The sequence below is a fragment of the Vespula vulgaris genome, chromosome 13, assembly GCF_905475345.1.
Source record: "Vespula vulgaris chromosome 13, iyVesVulg1.1, whole genome shotgun sequence".
In the NCBI taxonomy this organism is placed as follows: Eukaryota; Metazoa; Arthropoda; class Insecta; order Hymenoptera; family Vespidae; genus Vespula; species Vespula vulgaris.
The window spans coordinates 3,016,118-3,034,576 of NC_066598.1; the positions used below are offsets into that span (position 1 = coordinate 3,016,118).

The 18,459-nt window shown below is 32.2% G+C and overlaps 3 protein-coding genes across 9 annotated transcripts in view; 1 reads left to right on the forward strand and 2 right to left on the reverse strand.

Annotated features, from left to right (window-relative positions):
* Positions 1-584: 584 nt before the first annotated feature.
* Positions 585-13,380, forward strand: LOC127068310 (E3 ubiquitin-protein ligase RNF19A-like). Of its 7 annotated transcripts, none has more exons than XM_051004284.1 (13): positions 585-763; positions 2,645-2,876; positions 3,003-3,133; positions 3,287-3,476; positions 3,581-3,892; positions 3,987-4,131; positions 4,213-4,349; positions 4,482-4,579; positions 9,704-9,902; positions 10,033-10,228; positions 10,385-10,550; positions 10,679-11,020; positions 11,134-11,298. In XM_051004284.1, the coding sequence occupies exons 2-13, from the start codon at positions 2,714-2,716 to the stop codon at positions 11,143-11,145; spliced, it is 2,091 nt and encodes a 696-aa protein (XP_050860241.1). In that variant the 5' UTR covers positions 585-763; positions 2,645-2,713; the 3' UTR covers positions 11,146-11,298. The 7 variants fall into 7 exon arrangements, with proteins under 7 accessions (XP_050860241.1, XP_050860237.1, XP_050860240.1 ...); XM_051004280.1 differs by having other exon boundaries at positions 586-763; positions 10,679-11,055; positions 11,134-13,380; XM_051004283.1 differs by having other exon boundaries at positions 586-763; positions 3,003-3,043; positions 10,679-11,055; positions 11,134-13,380.
* Positions 4,803-8,324, reverse strand: LOC127068328 (uncharacterized). The gene is made up of 4 exons (XM_051004362.1): positions 8,165-8,324; positions 7,252-7,425; positions 6,975-7,184; positions 4,803-6,860 (listed from the first exon to the last, which is right to left on the reverse strand). Exons 2-4 carry the CDS (start codon positions 7,363-7,365, stop codon positions 5,907-5,909), a joined length of 1,278 nt encoding a protein of 425 aa, XP_050860319.1. The 5' UTR covers positions 7,366-7,425; positions 8,165-8,324; the 3' UTR covers positions 4,803-5,906.
* Positions 13,381-13,393: 13 nt separating the features above from the next.
* Positions 13,394-18,459, reverse strand: part of LOC127068338 (trafficking protein particle complex subunit 1) — a 54,675-nt gene continuing 49,609 nt past the window's right edge. The window contains exons 2-4 of the mRNA XM_051004372.1: positions 14,167-14,385; positions 13,757-13,966; positions 13,394-13,671 (exon numbers count right to left, since the gene is read on the reverse strand). Of these exons, the coding sequence (XP_050860329.1) occupies positions 13,543-13,671; positions 13,757-13,966; positions 14,167-14,265 (438 nt within the window). The 5' untranslated portion in view covers positions 14,266-14,385 and the 3' untranslated portion in view covers positions 13,394-13,542. The remainder of the gene's footprint in view (positions 13,672-13,756; positions 13,967-14,166; positions 14,386-18,459) is intronic.

The following is an 18,459-nucleotide window of genomic DNA, read 5'->3' on the forward strand; positions in this document are numbered from 1 at the left end:
AACAAATAACAGTATGCATATCTCGTTTGAATTTAAACAAAATGCGCGGGAAAAAGAGTGTCTCTTTGATGAATACTTTTTATACTATGTACGATATTTTGATCATTATTTATTCTTTCGAATATCTGTAATCTATTTATATCTATGTATAATTATTTTTTATAATCTTTTTATTCACTGTCGTTTCTTCTGTCTGGTCGATTCGATTACTCTCTTTTCTTTTTTTTTTTTTTTTTTCATTTGCAAAGAGGCGCTTAATCATTCGTCCAATCAGCGTGTAACTTGTAGAAATTCTACGTTGCTATTGGACGTTTCGATTTGACGTAGTTTCCATTGAAAGGCACAGTTTCATTCATAAATGTTTCACGATATAAATTAATATTGCAAAAGTAGGAAAATGAAATAGTCAGACATTAAAATTCCAAGTATATATGTATAAATGATTTTGATCGAGAATTTTTTTTATTGAAATATCAATGATTTAATATACAATTTGAACAGTAATAATTTATAGTACCACGCGTTCTCGTATGGTAGCGCCAGGAGTTTCATAAAACATATATTCTGTTTCAGTTCTAATGGATGACACAACCGATGATAATACCATAATCGGAATCCAGTCAGCTGTTATGTCAAGTGAATATCCTTAACCAACAAAATAAGTAAAAATAAGTTAATTAATTGGCCTTAATAGCGATTTTCTTGATAACATTGTGATCTTCCAGTGTATTCACATCATCTCCCGGACGTACAGAGAAAAGAGGTGAGCTGATTTCGATTAACTATGGTTATATTTCATGCTTTCGAATTCCTCGCTTTTAGATTCTTACTACTACTTCTTCTTCTTCTTCTTCTTCTTCTTCATTAATGCTAGTCATCTGCGTTCGAGTATTATTTTGTTTTCCCTTTTGTTTTGTTTTTCTTTCTTTCCTCTTTTCTTTCTCTTTTTATTTTTTTTTAATCTTTTTTTGTTTTTCTTTCGTTTTTTTTTCTTTTCATTTTTTTTTTCTTCAGTTTGTTCCTGACTTATTCATTCATGTTTTCGTTTATTAATCGATTTCATTGATTAACATAGTTGTAAAATCTCTAAGCGAGGAGTTCAATGTTGCTCCAAAAATATTACACATACATTATGTCCACATACAAGTATAGCGTAATTTACCTGTCCGCTCGATCATTATGCAAATGGCGTTTGTTTTATGATATTCTTGTCAAATACACATTTATTTTCATGATTGATTGATTTTCAAATAATGTTCGATAACATTTTTATGTTATACATATAATATATGATATACATTATATATATATATATATACATATACACACACACACACATATATATATATGCATATACACATATGTATACACACACATATGTAATTTTTTTATTTGTTATTTACGTCGAAAATTTAATAGTCTTTTTTTTTCTTTTTTGCACTTAAGGAGCTTGTTAAGGAAAAATATTTCTTCATCTTAATAATAAATGAATTCGATAACTGGTTCGATAATTAATTTATTCTAATAAAATCGTATAAATAAATAATCATCGAGATAATACATAAATATCTCTCTCTTTTTTTTTTCCAAGTTTCTTGCAAAGTTTCAAGTTTCCTGATAAATGCAAATTGTAGATATAGATGAAGCAGTTAAGTTTTCTTAGAACATAAACAATGCAATTATGTCATTATTTTTTATACTATAATCTTTGAATAGAACGAAACAAACAAACAAAAAAATTGTATAAGACGCATTGGTTTTTATAAAGAAACGAATGCATTTTTAAGATGTTGCTAAATTATAAAAAACCTTAAGAACAATGAATCTCATGAATCCTAGCGTGTCGAAATCATTTCTCATTACGTGATTTTTTAAACATTTCGACATACTGATTATTCATGCGTGCCGTGAACGCGCGGTGAAATCGTAGAGAAAAAGACAGAAAGAGAAAAAGAGAGAGATACGATGATAATAGTTCTTTTATATCTTCTTGGAGAAAGAATAAATGCATATAGACTATCGAAAAAAGAAAACAAAAAGAAAAAAAAAAAGAAAAGAAAAACTCGAATATATATATATAAAACATGTTTTCATTCCGAGAAAAATATTATTTCATTCAATAATTCATAATTGTAATAATCGATAAGCAAAGTTCAAAAATAAATTAGTCAAATGATGTACGCAGTATGTCCGCTAATATTTGAAACTCAAGTTCGAAATTCTTGGAATTTCGATCGAATTTTCTATATTTAAATTGTATATAAATCGCTGATTAGAAACGTATAAAGAAATGATTAAACGTATAAACTTCTTGATTTAAAAAACGCGTCAGAAGAATTTCACGTAGAATGAATCATGAATTTATAAATTACCTCTTTATTCTTTCCGTGAATTGTCATACGTGATACACACATACATATATGTAATTATCTCTGTTTCGCATTCGAAAACAAAAAACAATTTTTGCCGTGTAATCAAATATCGTAGAATTTATCTTTTGTTAAAACGTACGAGAAATTGTCATCTGTAATATTTAAGAACGAACATGTTAGGAAATACGTGTATATACGTTTAATAATCAATTTGATGAATGATAATTAAGACGTATCATTTGTTGCTATTGTTGTTGTTGTTGTTATCACAGGTCCTCTTTAATCTAGTTGACTGAATTCAAGAATGATACTGTAGCAGTATTACTCTATATACTTCCAAGATGTTCAAAGAAAACGATAATGCTTCTGGGGGTTGTAATGGTGCACCACCACGTGCTCGGCGCTTTCCACGATTTTCTTTAAGAAGATTATTATATTCGAGCCCTCTGATTGGTCGGAGAATAGTACGTGCGCCTAGTTCAGGCAACAGAAACAATACTAAAGGTATTTAATAATTACGTGTCGATAATTTTTTTTTTTTTCTTTTTTTTAACTCGTTATTTATCCATCACAAAATATACTCTCTTATTTTCTTTTTGTTTTTTCTTTTTCTTCTTTTCGATTTTACAGCTAAAGATCCAGCGAGCAGTAGAGTATTTATTGAAGCCAGAGTAAGTAATGGTTCAAGCCATTATCAATTTTACAACATAGACCTACAACGTGCTTCCAGCAAAGGCTCTGTACTTTCTTCTGCCGGAAAGGTATTTATAGAACTGTACAAGTGCAACTGAGAAGGAATTTTGGAGGATACCATATTGTAGAATTTTCTTGGCAAATATTACAAACAAACAAACGAAAAAATCATTAAAATTCTTTCGATATTCCTACAATACTCTTCTTCATTTGTATTACAGAGCAACGAAAGCGGATTAATGGAATGCCCCCTATGCTTAGCCGATTTACCGATCGAATTATTTCCTGTTATACAATCTTGTCATCATCGTACCTGCTATGATTGCTTCCAACAATACCTTAAAATCGAGATTTCAGAGTCCAGAGTCAATATAGCCTGTCCTGTATGTTCAGAACCACTTCATCCAAATGGTAAAAATGATTACATTGGAATAGATTTTTATATTAACGTTGTATTATATCGTATGCTTGTATTCTGACAAATATCTTTTTTTCTTTTTTTCTTTTCTCAACAGATATTCGAATGATCCTAAACGATTCAGCTCAATTAGAAAAATACGAGGACTTTATGGTACGAAGAGTCCTCGCGGTCGAACCTGACGCAAGATGGTGTCCTGCACCAGATTGCAGTTTTGCAGTAATTGCCAGCGGTTGTGCTTCATGTCCGAAATTACGATGTGAACGACCTGGCTGCGATTCATACTTTTGTTATCACTGTAAAGCTCGATGGCATCCTAATCAAACGTGTGATGCAGCTAGAGCACAACGTTCGCAATATTACGAACGTAGCTCTTCGCTTAGTTTCAGTCAAAGTGATTCACAACACAGTATGTATTCCTTTAATAAAGTTTTCCTTTTTTTTCTATATATATATATATATATATATATATATATATATATATATATATTTGTTATATCTAGGAGACGATATTAAACCGTGTCCACGATGTCAAGCTCTTATCGTTAAAATGGACGATGGAAGTTGTAATCATATGACATGTGCCGTTTGTGGAGCTGAATTTTGTTGGCTTTGTATGAAAGAAATCAGCGATCTCCATTATCTAAGGTATTGATATTATCTGTCTTAATGATATTTTATTCGATAATGGATTCGATACGTCTGAACACGTTCCGATTATTTTCACAGTCCTTCTGGCTGTACTTTTTGGGGCAAAAAGCCATGGTCCAGAAAGAAGAAAATTCTTTGGCAGTTGGGAACTCTTGTTGGTGCTCCTGTTGGAATTGCTCTCGTTGCTGGTATAGCGGTACCTGCAATGATAATCGGTAAATATTAATTTCTATTAATTTATATTATAATACACGTATGCATTATATATATATATATATATATATATATATATATAAAGATATGTTTTTAATTTAAGATATTTTTACATTATACATACTTTGTTACAGGCATTCCGGTATGGGTAGGAAGAAAATTATACACAAGGTATAAGAAAGCCAACAAGCACAAGAGAAATGCTTTTATTGCAGGTGGTGTTACCGCATCGGTAAGTCCGAAAAATGTCTTATATCTTTTTTTATCAATATTTTCTTATTCTCTACTTTGACATCTCAATTTTATTTTAATTTGACACATTTCCATGATCGGATATACGTAGTGTGTATATATATAATATACATACACACGCATATATATATATATATATATATATATATATATATATATATATATATGGTATACATACGCACATGCATTAAAGAGGCTTGATATTTCATGACAACATCGAAGTATACTTTATTTATATTGAAACAAAGTGTGTTTTTTTTTCTTTTTTTCTCTCTTCTTTTTTTAATTAACATAAGAAATTAGCTTACAAAACAGATTAATTTATTTTTTTAATTCGTTAGAATAATATGATCGGTGAGGTGTACTTGACCCATAAATAGTGAGGAGCACCCATAAATAGTATTATTATCATTCTCTCTTAGGATGACTAACAAATGTTTCGCTCTTATAACGAATATAAAATACTATATTAAGAAACACATTTTAATTTGATGCACAGAAAAATAGCACGCTGTAAATATAGATGTCATAAAACTCAATCCATATACACATACATGGTACATTATTAAAAAGGTTTACAGTAGCAGAAGTATCGGCGAAACGATATATATAAGGTTGTCGATAAAAAGTTCATTAATACCTAATATACACGTCATGCTCGAGAAAAAAGCAGTCTTGACTAAATGTATATTTTCTCCTTCGTTTTCGAAATATCAATGAATTTTACGGTTATACCCAACTTCGTAAAATCGTGCTGTGAATAGAAGATCGTGTAGCACATGATAGAATATGAAAGTGCATGTTAAATCTACTGTCGGTTCAATGATATCTCATCAAATTCGTATTTTACGCACTTTATAGTTTTTAATTGAAAGTTGTTTTTTCTCTTCTTTTTTTTTTCTTTTTCTTTTTTCGGTTGTCTTCTTTTTCTCTCTCGCTTTTCTCGTTTCAGTGTTTCTTTTCTTTTCTTTTCTTTCTTTCATTTTCTTTTCGTTGTGGTAAAAAAAAGAAGAGATACGGTATTGGCCTCTAACTTGTTATATTCGTGTAATCGGTTATCACTCTTTTGCTCGATCTTTATACTGCTTTAATAATCATTGCTGGCATTAAAGTCTACACATCGACATAAAAATTCTGCTACCATATCTTCGAAGCGAGAGCTTGGAAGCCACAAACCTTCCAACGGTCCATTTGGAAGAGCTTGCTCGTGTATTATATGTTTTTTTCTCTTTTCTTTTCCTTTCCTTTCCTTTTCTTTTCATTTCACTGTAATAAGAAGGAATTTAGCTCGTTGGTAGGAAGGCTATTTAAGCTTCTGCTTCTGTCGTCGTTATTGCAATCTCTTCGGTTAATATGCCGTCGTTATGAAGATCTTGAAGGACATCGATCAAACGTTGTTCCGTTTGAGGATGTCCCAAAGCTATGTCAATAGAGCCGATACAAAGTAATAGTGCCAATAATTGAGATTTTCTATAATCCTTAGCGAGATCTTTCCTCGTATATCCCAGATCTTTCGGTATGTCAACACCGTAAATGAAGCAGGATTCGTTCAAAGCGTTCCAATATGCATCCAAAAGAGATTCCGTGTGTTTCCGACGTAATTTGCTTGGCAATGAACTCACCAGTAATAATGCAACGTCGTTGGTTGGTCTGCTATAAGCGACCATTTGCCAATCGAGAATGTAACACTTAGTACCCAATACCTGGTGATAATCGAATTGTAAGTTCTTACACCAGAAGTCCGTATGCGTGATCAAAGCTAATGGACCTTCTGGAGCAAGAAGAGTCATGATGATATCTTTGGTTTTTGGTCGAAGTGCCATAAGAGCTTCAAGGACCGTTTCGAGGCCTGGTACACGTTCTAAAAAGTGTGCCAATTGAGAGAATCCTCGTTCGACCATCTGTTGATAAGAATCTGTCGCTTTAGCCTTTTGAAATAGGAACGGATAACGTTCCGGCAAAGGTTTCCCGTCTATTATTTTCATGCAGAGCGATAGGGCATGTATTCCGGCTATCGAATCCAAGGCGGCCTTTGCTTGGGCGAATGTCAATCCTTCGGAGAATTTAACACTCATGGCGTTAACATCGGATAAAACCAAAATCGATTCCGGTGGTACAGGACTATCGTCGGTTCCACCAGGCGGACTATAATGAGCGTAATAACATATTGGTACCTTCAATGGGTTATCATAAATTTCATCCAGATTTATTCGTTCTATCTTGGTATGTTTATCTTCGAATTTCTTCAAGTCCGGTATTATCTGAAATGAAATTATAATGACGATTGACGCTGGAAATAATTTTTTCTTTTCTTTTTCTTTTTTAAATATAATTAACCCGCTCGTAATAACGATGTAACAACGGATTTCGCTCACCTGCGTGTAAAATTTAATTTCACGTAGATCGTATTGACCCTCGGTCACGAAGAAACGACTGAAGGGATCGTCCGGTAATCGTTTGATGACGATCTCTATTCTGCGCCGAACAGCTTTAGTGTAGACTATCACTTTGGCGTACGTTATATCGCTTAGAACACTGTCGTTCGACGTGCATCTCGGAATGATTTCGAATTCAGGTAGAAAAACCTGTCAAATTTCGATAATGTTAGATCACCGAAGATTATCGAATGGTTGTTAACATAAGACGACTAACTGGTTCCTCGAAATGCTTTTCAAAAATGCTTTCAAGCCACTCCTTTCGTACTTCCCACTTGGGAACCACCTCCTCCTCACCGCAGGAATCCTCGCTGTCCTCGCAGTCTGACATTATTTATTGTTCTCTCAAAGGGCAATGATCCCTAAATTCTATACGATATAATCCTTTTGGCTAAATCAACCCAAAGATCAAGGTATACTTGTCAACTTGTCAGATAGTAGAGAAAGAGAGAGAGAGAGAAGTAGATAGATTGACAGACAGATAGACGAACGGACAGACAGACAGACAGGCAGACAGGCAAACAGACAGACAGGCAGACAGACGGAAAGAAAGACAGATAGAAAAGTTTTAAGAGAAAGAAAGATAGAGAGAAAAGCTCTCTAATACAAAATGGCGAGCAACAAACACGTTGACACTTATTTTAATATTTTTTTCTTTCTTTCTTTCTTTTTTTTTTCTCTTTTTCTTTTCCCCTTTCCCTTTCTGTTTTCACTTATCGTTAGACTTAACGAAGATGAAACTTTGTAATATTTTCTTTGAGATATCCTATCATCTTGCACACTTCTGACAGACTCAGACGTAACACGGCACACCCTTGGCGCGAAGCGCTATCATTCCCTTCTCTATCTATTTCTCTCTCTTTCTGTCTTTCTCTCTCTCTCTCTCTCTCTCTCTCTCTCTCTCTGTCTCTTTCTCCCTCTCTTCTCTATCAGACCCCTCTTCTCTCTCTTTCTCTCTCTCCCTTTCTTTCTCCCTCTATCTATTTCTCTTTTTCATTAGTTCTCTCTCTCTCTCTCTCTCTCTCCCTCTTTCTCTCTTTCTCTGTTCCTATTATCAAGAGCAGTCTTGCTTCTTGGATCACGGTACAAAACGCGGAACTCGATAAGTACCAAGTGACACGATCTCTAACCTCTTATTCCTTCTCTCGCCTATCAACCTTATCAGACTTCAGATGGAAAAGAGTTCCGCTGCCTGCGCAGGCTGGGGACAGAAAGGATCTGCCATGCGCGTACTTGTTCTCTTCGTACGATCAATATCCTTCCATTCCGTACTCCTTCCCCCCCATCATCATACTCTCTCTTCACTGGAGATGTGCGCGCGCGCGCGCGCGTCCTACGTTTGTTTTTTGTATATGTGTGACCAAAGCACGATGGACGCGGAAAAAAATATACTAAAAGCGCGTCAGGAGAACCCTCTTCATTCTCACGAGATTCAGCGTATCGTATTCGTTGTTGTTGTTGTTGTTGTTTTTGTTGTCGTCGTTGTTGGTTGTGTTATATCGTAGGGAGTATGCATGCTTTTTGTTCGTCTCGTATAGGTACGCGTTTTACCCCCTCATGCTGTCGGCACGGTTTAATTGATGAACCGAGCTACCCAGCTGACAATGTATGATCGTCGATTTTTACAGGACAACTGATACCAAGTCAATATATATATATATATATATATATAGACACACATACATACAATATATATGTATTATGTATGTATGTATGTATGTATGTATGTATGTATGTATGTGTCTGTAAGAGCTCTCATTCGTCCAAACAATATCAGGGATTATCGTAGCTTTTTTCTAATCGTTTTTATTCCATCATTTTTTACAATACCCCATATGTTTTTTATATATATATGTATGTACTTAGTCATACGTTGACCCGATACTGTCGTCAATACGTATATACGATTCAAATCACTCATTCGACGAATTTTTTACATTAGATTTTACCTATAGAAGAAACCGCATACGATAATTCGGGTAAAAAAGAAGGAGAAAAAAGAAAAAGATGGAAAATCGATCGCCATATTGCAATGATGACAATTCCAAGCTATTATTTCGCTTGAAAGCATTTTAATCATGGCCAGTGGATGTTCGATTGTCCAAACAAACAAAAGGAAATAAAAAATAAGAAATTTTTCGAAGGAAGAATGGATGTAAATAAGTAATTGCACGGTTAAGAACCGAACCCTGTTTCGACATTTTACAATCGAACAAAACGCGTGTTCTCTGAATTATTTTACAGTACGACCGATTAGGGAAAAAAAAAAATTGATTCGATGTCGTGCGAACAAGGTCTTATACGATTCTCTTCGTTTCTTCTTCTTTTTCCAATCGTTACGAAAAAAAAAGAAAGAAAAAAAATAAAGAAAAAAACATTTGCAACAATTCAAAAACTTCGATAAATTGTCCGAAGTATCGTATACCAAATTCCATAGAATGAAACTGCTGAAAAAAGCTTTAATGTTAATTTCACTATAATAACAATTGGAAGTATAAATCGTAGTAAGATTTTTTCAGGATCTTTGGATGATCTAAATGATTTTTTTCTCTCTCTCTCTCTCATATATATATATATATATATATATCTACTTTCATAAATATAATCGTTTCTATTTATTTATTTATTTTTTTTTTTTTGATATCATAATTGGTCTCTTTTTTGTTTAGGTTTTAGTATCGCCTGTATTGGCAGGCTTAGCAGTTGGAATTGGTGTACCCATTCTTTTGTTCTACGTCTATGGCGTGGTTCCGGTTTCTTTATGTCGCAGTGGTGGTTGTGGAGTGTCCACTAATGGTACCGGCGTCCGATTCGATTTCGATGATGAAAACGAGCTGATGGGTGCTTTGGGTGTTCGCAATGCTGGTAGTAAATATTTATTAATTAATGCGTTAATTGAAAATGATTAAAAAAAAAGGAAAATAAAAAAATTAAAAAAAAATAAAAATAAAAAAATAAAAAACCAATCAATGAAAAAAATGTAACACGTTACGTTTAGATGCAGCTTCGATAGATGTTGCCAGTCATCGTGGTGGTAATCCTTCTATAGGAGAAGCATCGTTATCATTGGGTAGCGGCAGCCAATTGGAAAAATTGGGCCGAGAAAATGATCGTGAGAGCGCGAGTAATGTTGCTCTCGCTGGTACCAGTCTAGCAGGAAGTATAGCTTCTAGTGTTCTTCCCGGTGGTCAGAGGTATCCTATAATTAAATGCAAATATTCTTTTCAAGTATTACTTGGAATACTTTTGTATTCTTTGTAATTATAATTCTTCAAAGTCTTTCTAATCTTGTTCTAATAATTGTTTTATTTTTGTTCTCTTTTTTTTCCTCTGTTTTTCTTCTCTTTTAGATTGGAAGTCCAGGCTGATGTAACTTCAACACAAAGATGTAGTTTATGCAGCGAAACAGCTTCGGCTGCTACGAGCCTATCCGAAAAATCTGTAAATGCTTCGATAGCATTAGACGATGGGGCAGCATCTACGAGAGCTTTGTCAGGTTCTGTTCTTAACTTCAAGGTATATAATTAATTATACTTTTAAATTAATAATATATTAATAATAATTATACTTAAAAATAAATTTAATTTATTATCTATTGTTTGTATATGTATTGTTTTGAATAATTTTATCGAACATGTTTATAGATGGACAGTAACTCGATTAGCGGTGGTAGAAGTACGGAGGGAGATCATACTGCAAATTCTACTACCGGAGGTCATATGGACTCAGCTGGGCAAGCAACTTCTTTGAGTTCTTTAGAGGAGGTAGTACCGGGTTTAGCTAAACGTACACGTCGCAAACCACCATTGGATCGGCAGCATAGCGATTCGAGCAATTGGACCGTATGTGGAGAAGATGGTGGATCCGAACGTGTACGGTTCGACGATCACGTTAGTTTTATTGAAGCAGATAGAGACCAAACCAGTACTGGAACACAGTGCAATGCCAATAATAGGACTGGTGGTAGACGGAAACGAAATAAAGAGGTAGAACAGGATTTAGAAACTCAAAAGCTTTCAAAGTACGTTTTATCTTCGGCTTAATGTTCGATTCTATTATTACTTTAATACTAATTAGATATAATTCTTAATCTTCGTAGGAATTCAAATAAAGAATTGAATACTGATACTTCGATCGAGGATCATCCATCCGTAGAACGCATTAACGTTGCTACATTGAGAAATGTTTTCTTTCATAGTTCGACGGTATCTACGGATCGTGAAAAAAGATTATCAGTGATTGAAGAGCCGATATCCGCTGTGTTACAAAATTCTGGAAGTAGTCATGCATTTGCTTCTTGCGACGAGGAACGTATTAGGAACGAAAGCTCACACTGCTAAAGAGAATAAAAATAAAGAAATAAAAAATTAAAAAAAAAAGAATAAATAAATAAGGAAAAAAAAAGAAATAATAAAAGAGAAAAAAAAATGAGAAAAAATGAAGACTGAGTACGAATGTAGCAATATACATACGTCTCTCGAAGTATCTGGATATATAGGATGCGTATTTACATATGCATTACGTATGCACGTATTTGGTGCATAATGTATGATATACGCAAATTTAATCACGTAAATTGTACAGTCATGTACACGAAACGTATCACTATAATACTATACGCGTAATGCAGGAAGCAGGAGATGAAAGAAAGGAGGAAAAAAAAGAAGAAAAAAAAAACCAAAAATCGATTTTTTGCAATAAACAGTACACCCCGTGTGCAGTCGTACACTGTACCTGCACGTGTTATGTATTTATATACGTGTGTGTATATACTTATAATTGCAACCCGGAGTTTAGAAACTATGAAAGTCATAATCTCATGTGGTATTTTTTATTGTATGCCTATATATTCCGGATCGAGTATAAGTTTTATATCTGACAAAAAAAATTACGTATTTCGTATTCGACGAAAATGATTAAGGATTATTCTCCAATTTTGGTAGCTTTTTATTCTCAATTCACGAAGAATCGTTTCTCTTTCTCATTAAGAAAATAAGCAAGATTATGTATGTATATATGATCTTCTAAAAGAGTTTCATATTAAAGTAGGATAAACTTTTGCATTTTGAGCTAAACTTTCCTTTTTCTTTCTTTTTTTTTTCTTCTCTTTTTTTATATACTAGAAGATCTTTTCGATAACGATCTGTTTATTTTCTTCTCTCTTTTTTTCTTTTTTTCTTTTCTTTCTTGACTATGATATCATTTGGATTTTAGTTTGATCATTCCCACTTTACAGAACCTTTTGTGATCTGGTAATGATGAAAATAGCTCCATCATTTTTAAGCATAAGGAGGTATTGTAGATATGCCTTTATATATATATATATATATATATATATATATATATATATATCATGTTACGTGCTATTCTCTAAAGGTATATTTATATATACATAGAATTATAAATTCTCTTATTACTATTTTGCATTTTCTTTTATCATAGCTTTATCTCTTTCTTATATTATACCATCAGTGCGCAGTATAATCTCGTTTTGCTTTAAATAGGATCAATATTTACGTGGATAAATATTTCTTGCCTATAAATTTATACTTTATTGATATATAACAACAGAAAGTGATTTTAGATAAAAGAAAGGAGATATCGTGTATAAGGGTAGTGTCTATTAATACTGGAATGATAAGTATTATATTATAAAAATGAAAAATATGCTTTGTATAATATCATTTGATAATTATTCTCCGTATAAAAACATACATTTCCGAATGTATTTACAATATTTAATATTGGATTTACTAATATTATTTCTATACCATTTACAGATTTGGAAGTGCTGTGCCATAACTTCAAAGTTTTGTCTCGTTCGCACGTATTTACTTTTTTCTTTTATATGAAACTTGATTTTTCACAAATGTTTAAAAAAAAAAAAAAAAAAAAGAAGAAAGAAAAAACATTTAGAACATTGAAACGAATGAAACTATCAGTTTTTTTCGTTAAAGAAAATTTGAGTTACTATGCAGTATGACTGAAATATCGATTAAGTACCACTAAAATATAACATTTAATTGTACTAATAATACACTTTTCACAATGGCCATTTAAAAGATTAAGAATTTGCATACCCTAATATCTGTATTTCGTCATTAACATATAGCAGGGCACTTGTCTTTTAGTGTCATATATAAAATTATCATTCATAGCATGTATAATTCGATATTTGACATTCATATTTGTTAAAAATATTGAAAGATATAATGTATGGACAAAAGTTACAAGACCTGGAAGTTTTACATAGTGCAAGCTCTAATATAAGATAATAGATAGCAAAATATGTGTAAAATTAGAGGTATACTGTGCAATGTAATTAAAGGATAATTTTAAAATACAATGAGTAATCGCAGTTTACTTTCAATAAGTTTTCTTATGCAAGTAATTTATATATTATAACATAAATATATAAAATGAATAAGGTACTATAAAAAAATAATTTTTTTATGATAATAACATCTTATAACTCTAATTATACAAGTATATTTTTTAATTTCATTGACTATAATGATCTGCTTAAAAATAATGGTGATTTTTTTAATAACTCATCTACTTTTAACTTGAACAATTCACTCTGAATAGGTTCATTCAGTTGACAAAGAGGATTCTTCACTACATACTCCAAATATACCTGAAAAAAATAATACATATGTAATTAACACATAAGAGATCAAAATTCCATTCTTGATACGTATATTAATTATATCTTCACTTACCTCGCGATACAATTGTTGCAACAATTCTCTCGCATTTTGTGTTGCATTGTCCGTATTTAAAACAAACTTTAAGCCAGATGGTGTTTCAAAATAATGTAGAGTATATTTACTTGTTTTATAATACAAAAATCCTTCCTTTGGATCCAACGGTGATATTTTACTTACAAAAGACTTTATAGAGAATAACATTCCATACATCAGCTTTGCTTCCTAAAATAAAAATTGAATTCAAAATAAATATAGAAAATCCATTCATTAAAAATTATTCATTAATTTTGAAAGAAAACTTAATGATATATACATATGTATGTGTGTGTGTGTGTGCGTGCGTGCGTGCGTGTGATATATAGGGTTTAACCTTATAATACTGTCCAATTAACCAAATAGACACATTACATTTTAAAGCATACCTCTTCTTTTGTAATTCCCGATTTATTCAGTCTATTCCATTCAGCATAATACAATAACAAGCCATTTCTTGAAAATATATACAAATTGTGAATTGTCATAATCGTACGTATCAAGCTGCACCTAAGTGCAGTCTTCTCTTTTTGTCTGCTGTCTTTCTTTCTCCTTAGAAATTCAGTGCTTCCATCTCGTGTTCCGATGCATTCATTCTTCTATCGTATCTGAAATTGTCAAAGAGCGAATATACGTAGGAGTACGTGTTATCTACGGTAGTGAATATCATGGATTAAAAAATGCTTTTATCGTCGACAAGATGGCACCACATGAAAAATACTTAAAACAATTGTTATATTACTTTATTAATAGTACGATTAACTAAACAATTTCTCATGTCAAATGCATATAAATGTACTTTCAAACATAATCTTCAAGTATTCGAAAGATTTAAAACTATTATTTGTTAACATATCGTTACCGATAGTTCCTAACCCTTTTAGATGCAACCCTTTCTTCACCAGAAAAACGATGTATCCGTACGCGAGATGGCAGCACTTACGTTTCGGTGCTTTTGGCATTTCACTTAATTTCATTGAACATACATTAAAGTAAAATACAAGGAATATTTTTATAAATCGAATATAGGTATGGATAATAGAAAAGAAATACGTAATTTAGAGATCTATTACTAAGACACATGTACAATTATTGGTTTTGTGAGATATATAATATGTCGATTTATATCGCAAAGTTCGACGTCCCGTGGTATAGTAAAAATTTCAAGATACAATTAATAAACAATTCATATTTACGAAGCAAAAAAACGATTATAGACGACGAAGCTAGCTTTTTGTATCACATTTTTTAATCATTGATCGTCCTAAAGTCGTATCCGTTAAGAGGAAACGAATCGTCAAAAGTAACCGTAAGAACGACGGTAAAACGGTAGCGTTCCATTTCCAAGTACAGCGTTCACTGTGGCGATTATCGTTTTCAGGCGCTTTTATTATCGTAGAGCAAGGGTTTCAACCTTTCACGGTTCTACTAAATTTACTGTGTCGTGTGTGTCTCTTTGAAATCTAAAGGGAACAAAAAAGAAAAAAAAAAAAAAAAAAAGAAAACCTATAAATTCACAAAGTTACTGAATCTTTAATGCTTGTTCTGTTGTACATTAATTACACATGCATAAACGATAAAAAAGAATGATATTTATTTCTCTCTCTCTCTCTCTCTCTCTTTTCTTTTCTGTTTCTTGTTTTCTCTTAATTCTTTTCTTCTCTAAAAATAAAGAACATTCTTAACAAGAAGATCATTATTGTTGTTTAACAAAGTTATATACTACATTGTTCCGCATGGACGAGAGTTCCTATTTCTTTAGAGCAACTACCTGTTACGTTAGAAGTGCATGCAGTTGTCTCAATTGGCAAGAGTATTTTGACGATCTAAGAGAGACGAAATCATTAGTATCTATGTACGTTCGTTGGTTCCTCGTTTATCTCGTTTCGGTGTTTCAAGTATTTCCCATAGGTCAGTAGACGGAAGAACTAACGCGTGACTTAAGATTTGCATATCGATCGTAAGCATTCCTCTGGTCATTTATACTTCTTGTTCTTTCTTGTAAAACAGGATTGTAAAAGATTAACACGATTTACAAATATTATTCTTCAGATTTACGATTAGTATTATCTCGAAACGTAACGTTTCTATTAATTTTATGACTTGGAATTGGAAATGGGAAAATATATTTTTTTTTCTGAAATATATTTTTAGGAAAATGTAATATTCAACGAAAGTTATTGTTAGTCCAAGAAGGATACTATTTTTTTTTTAGGTCAGGTATACCCTTTTACACGCACACACAGACACATACAGACAAATTTATATATATATATATATACACATATAAATAGACATGGATTCTTGTTAATAAAAACACATCTGTGTTCAATATAGATTCCTCGAGTGTAATTTGGAGAATTTATGTAGGTCAGAGATACCCTTGCATGGTAGGTATCGAAAACACACCTGTCTATTATTGATCGTCCAACCCAAATTCTGAGGATTTATGTAGGTCAGAAATACCCTTACATAGCACCTGTTAAAAGCACATCTGTTTGGTATGGAATACTTGAATGTAATTTTAAAAATTTATGTAGGTCAGAAAGAGAGATAGAGAAAGAGAGAAAGAGAGAGAGAGAGAGAGAAACAGACAGACAGAGAGATAGAGAAAAAAGACAGAAGAAAGTAATCCTCATATCGTACGTACATATTGAAACATTTTATACTTGTAAACAAATCTATAAGGCTTGATTTTATTTTTCCTTTTCTTATTCTATCTTTCTTTTTTTCGGAAAGAAGGGGTGTGAATAAAAACAGAGGGTGTACTATCGATAGCGTGCAATTTTGCGATTTGCTCGAAATTTTGTTCGACGTATAAACGAATATCGATAAAGAAATCGTAAGCTTAGTTTTTTTTTCTTTTCTTCTTCTTCTTCCTCTTTTTTCCTTTTTCTATTTTTTCTTCCTTTTTTTTCTTTTTTCTTTTTTTTTCTTCTTCTCTACAAACATCCTATAATCTCGAATTACGTGTTACAAATTTGAAATGAACACACGTGATGAGATTCATAGATAGTGTATATTATGTTGCTTAGAAATAGATAGAAGTTAGCCAATAGCAAGTTTGCTAATACCAGATATCCTTTCCGGTTATGGTCACTACTGTTAATATCATCGACTAGGTTTGTAGTTGACTTCGGGAAACCCGATAGATTTTGCGATTTAGTGGTTAATGCATCGGTAACGTTGATCGCATCTGCTAGCTATGTTTTCCGGAGGGAAAAACGTATGCATGTATGTATGCATTAGCAAACGAACAAACGTTAATACTGATAATGGGATCTATGTAAACTTAGGACAGATAGTATTACATTTGTTAGTCTCCTAATTTGAAATCATCGAAATCGTTCGTGTTACATCGGATATGTACTTTAATATTTATTTTTAAAATATTCTATTATAGTTCACATAGTCGTTAGGTTTGATAATAGATCATATCAAATTCATATGTTTTAGTGATCCATCTATCCATCTATCTATCTATCTATCCATCTATACGCATATCAAATCAATTTAGAGACAAATATAGAGACGGATAGGCAATTCGATAGATTTGTATTGAAGAAATAAAGGAATATTATTGGGATAATTTTGAAAAAGAAAAAAAAAAAAAAAGAAAAAAAAAAAGAAAAGGTATCGTTAAATAAGTATCGTTAAAGATCATTTTTAAAATATTTCCAATAACTTTAACGTTAATTTCAACTTTTTATTCGAATAAAAATTAAATGCTTGATTACTAACGTTTGACTGAATTAATTGTTTTGATTTAATGTTTAATTTAATTAACTGTTTCGTTTAATGTTTAATTCAATGTTTAATTCGACTTAATTAAATGTTTGTCCATATGTATATACATAAGTACTTACACACATGATATTCCCTAAATACGATACATCATACATTTTCATTGAGATTACGAATCGTTTCAGTATTTAACACAATACACAATTGAATTTATTAAATTCTTTTATAATAGATAATCAACGATAAGGTATACACATGCACTTTGAACCGAACATTCTTATCTTATCTTTTCTTTTCTTCATTTTTCTTTTTTTTTTCTCTTGTTTCATTTTTATTTCTTTTTCTGTTTTTTTTTTTCTTTTTTCTTTCTTTCTTTTTCTTTTCCTCATATCAAATTCAGGCGAAACAAAACGAGCTTGCGCTCGTTTTTCAATAGAAAACTCATAGAATCGTTTAGACACGAATATCGCATTTTGCATGCCACAAATTCGCGAATTTGTGGGCTGCCAGGTGATCTTTATAATCTGTAAGCCAACGCGCTTTTGTTTGTTTGTTGCGCAATCGTGAATGATTCGTGGCGTGTTCGTGCATGAGTACGAATGCTCGCTTTACATACACATATACACACGTATATACACATATATAGAGGTTCTCGTGCGAGTGAAACCAAGTTTGCAAAACGTCCCTTTTATCCCTGAACTCGTCGAGCAGATTTGTTCGCCTTTCCTATTCAAACTGGTCCCTTCTATCCCAACAGTCGCACATACGCGATCGAGAGATAGCGAGATCATCTCTTTTCCGGCCTCTGTATCTCCTTCTCTTTCTCTCTTTCTCTCTCTGTTTCTCTCTATCTTTCTCTCTCTGTTTCTCTCTGTCTTTCTCTATCTCTCTTTTTCTTTTTCTTTCATTCTCTTTTTCTTTCTTTCTTTCTTTCTTTC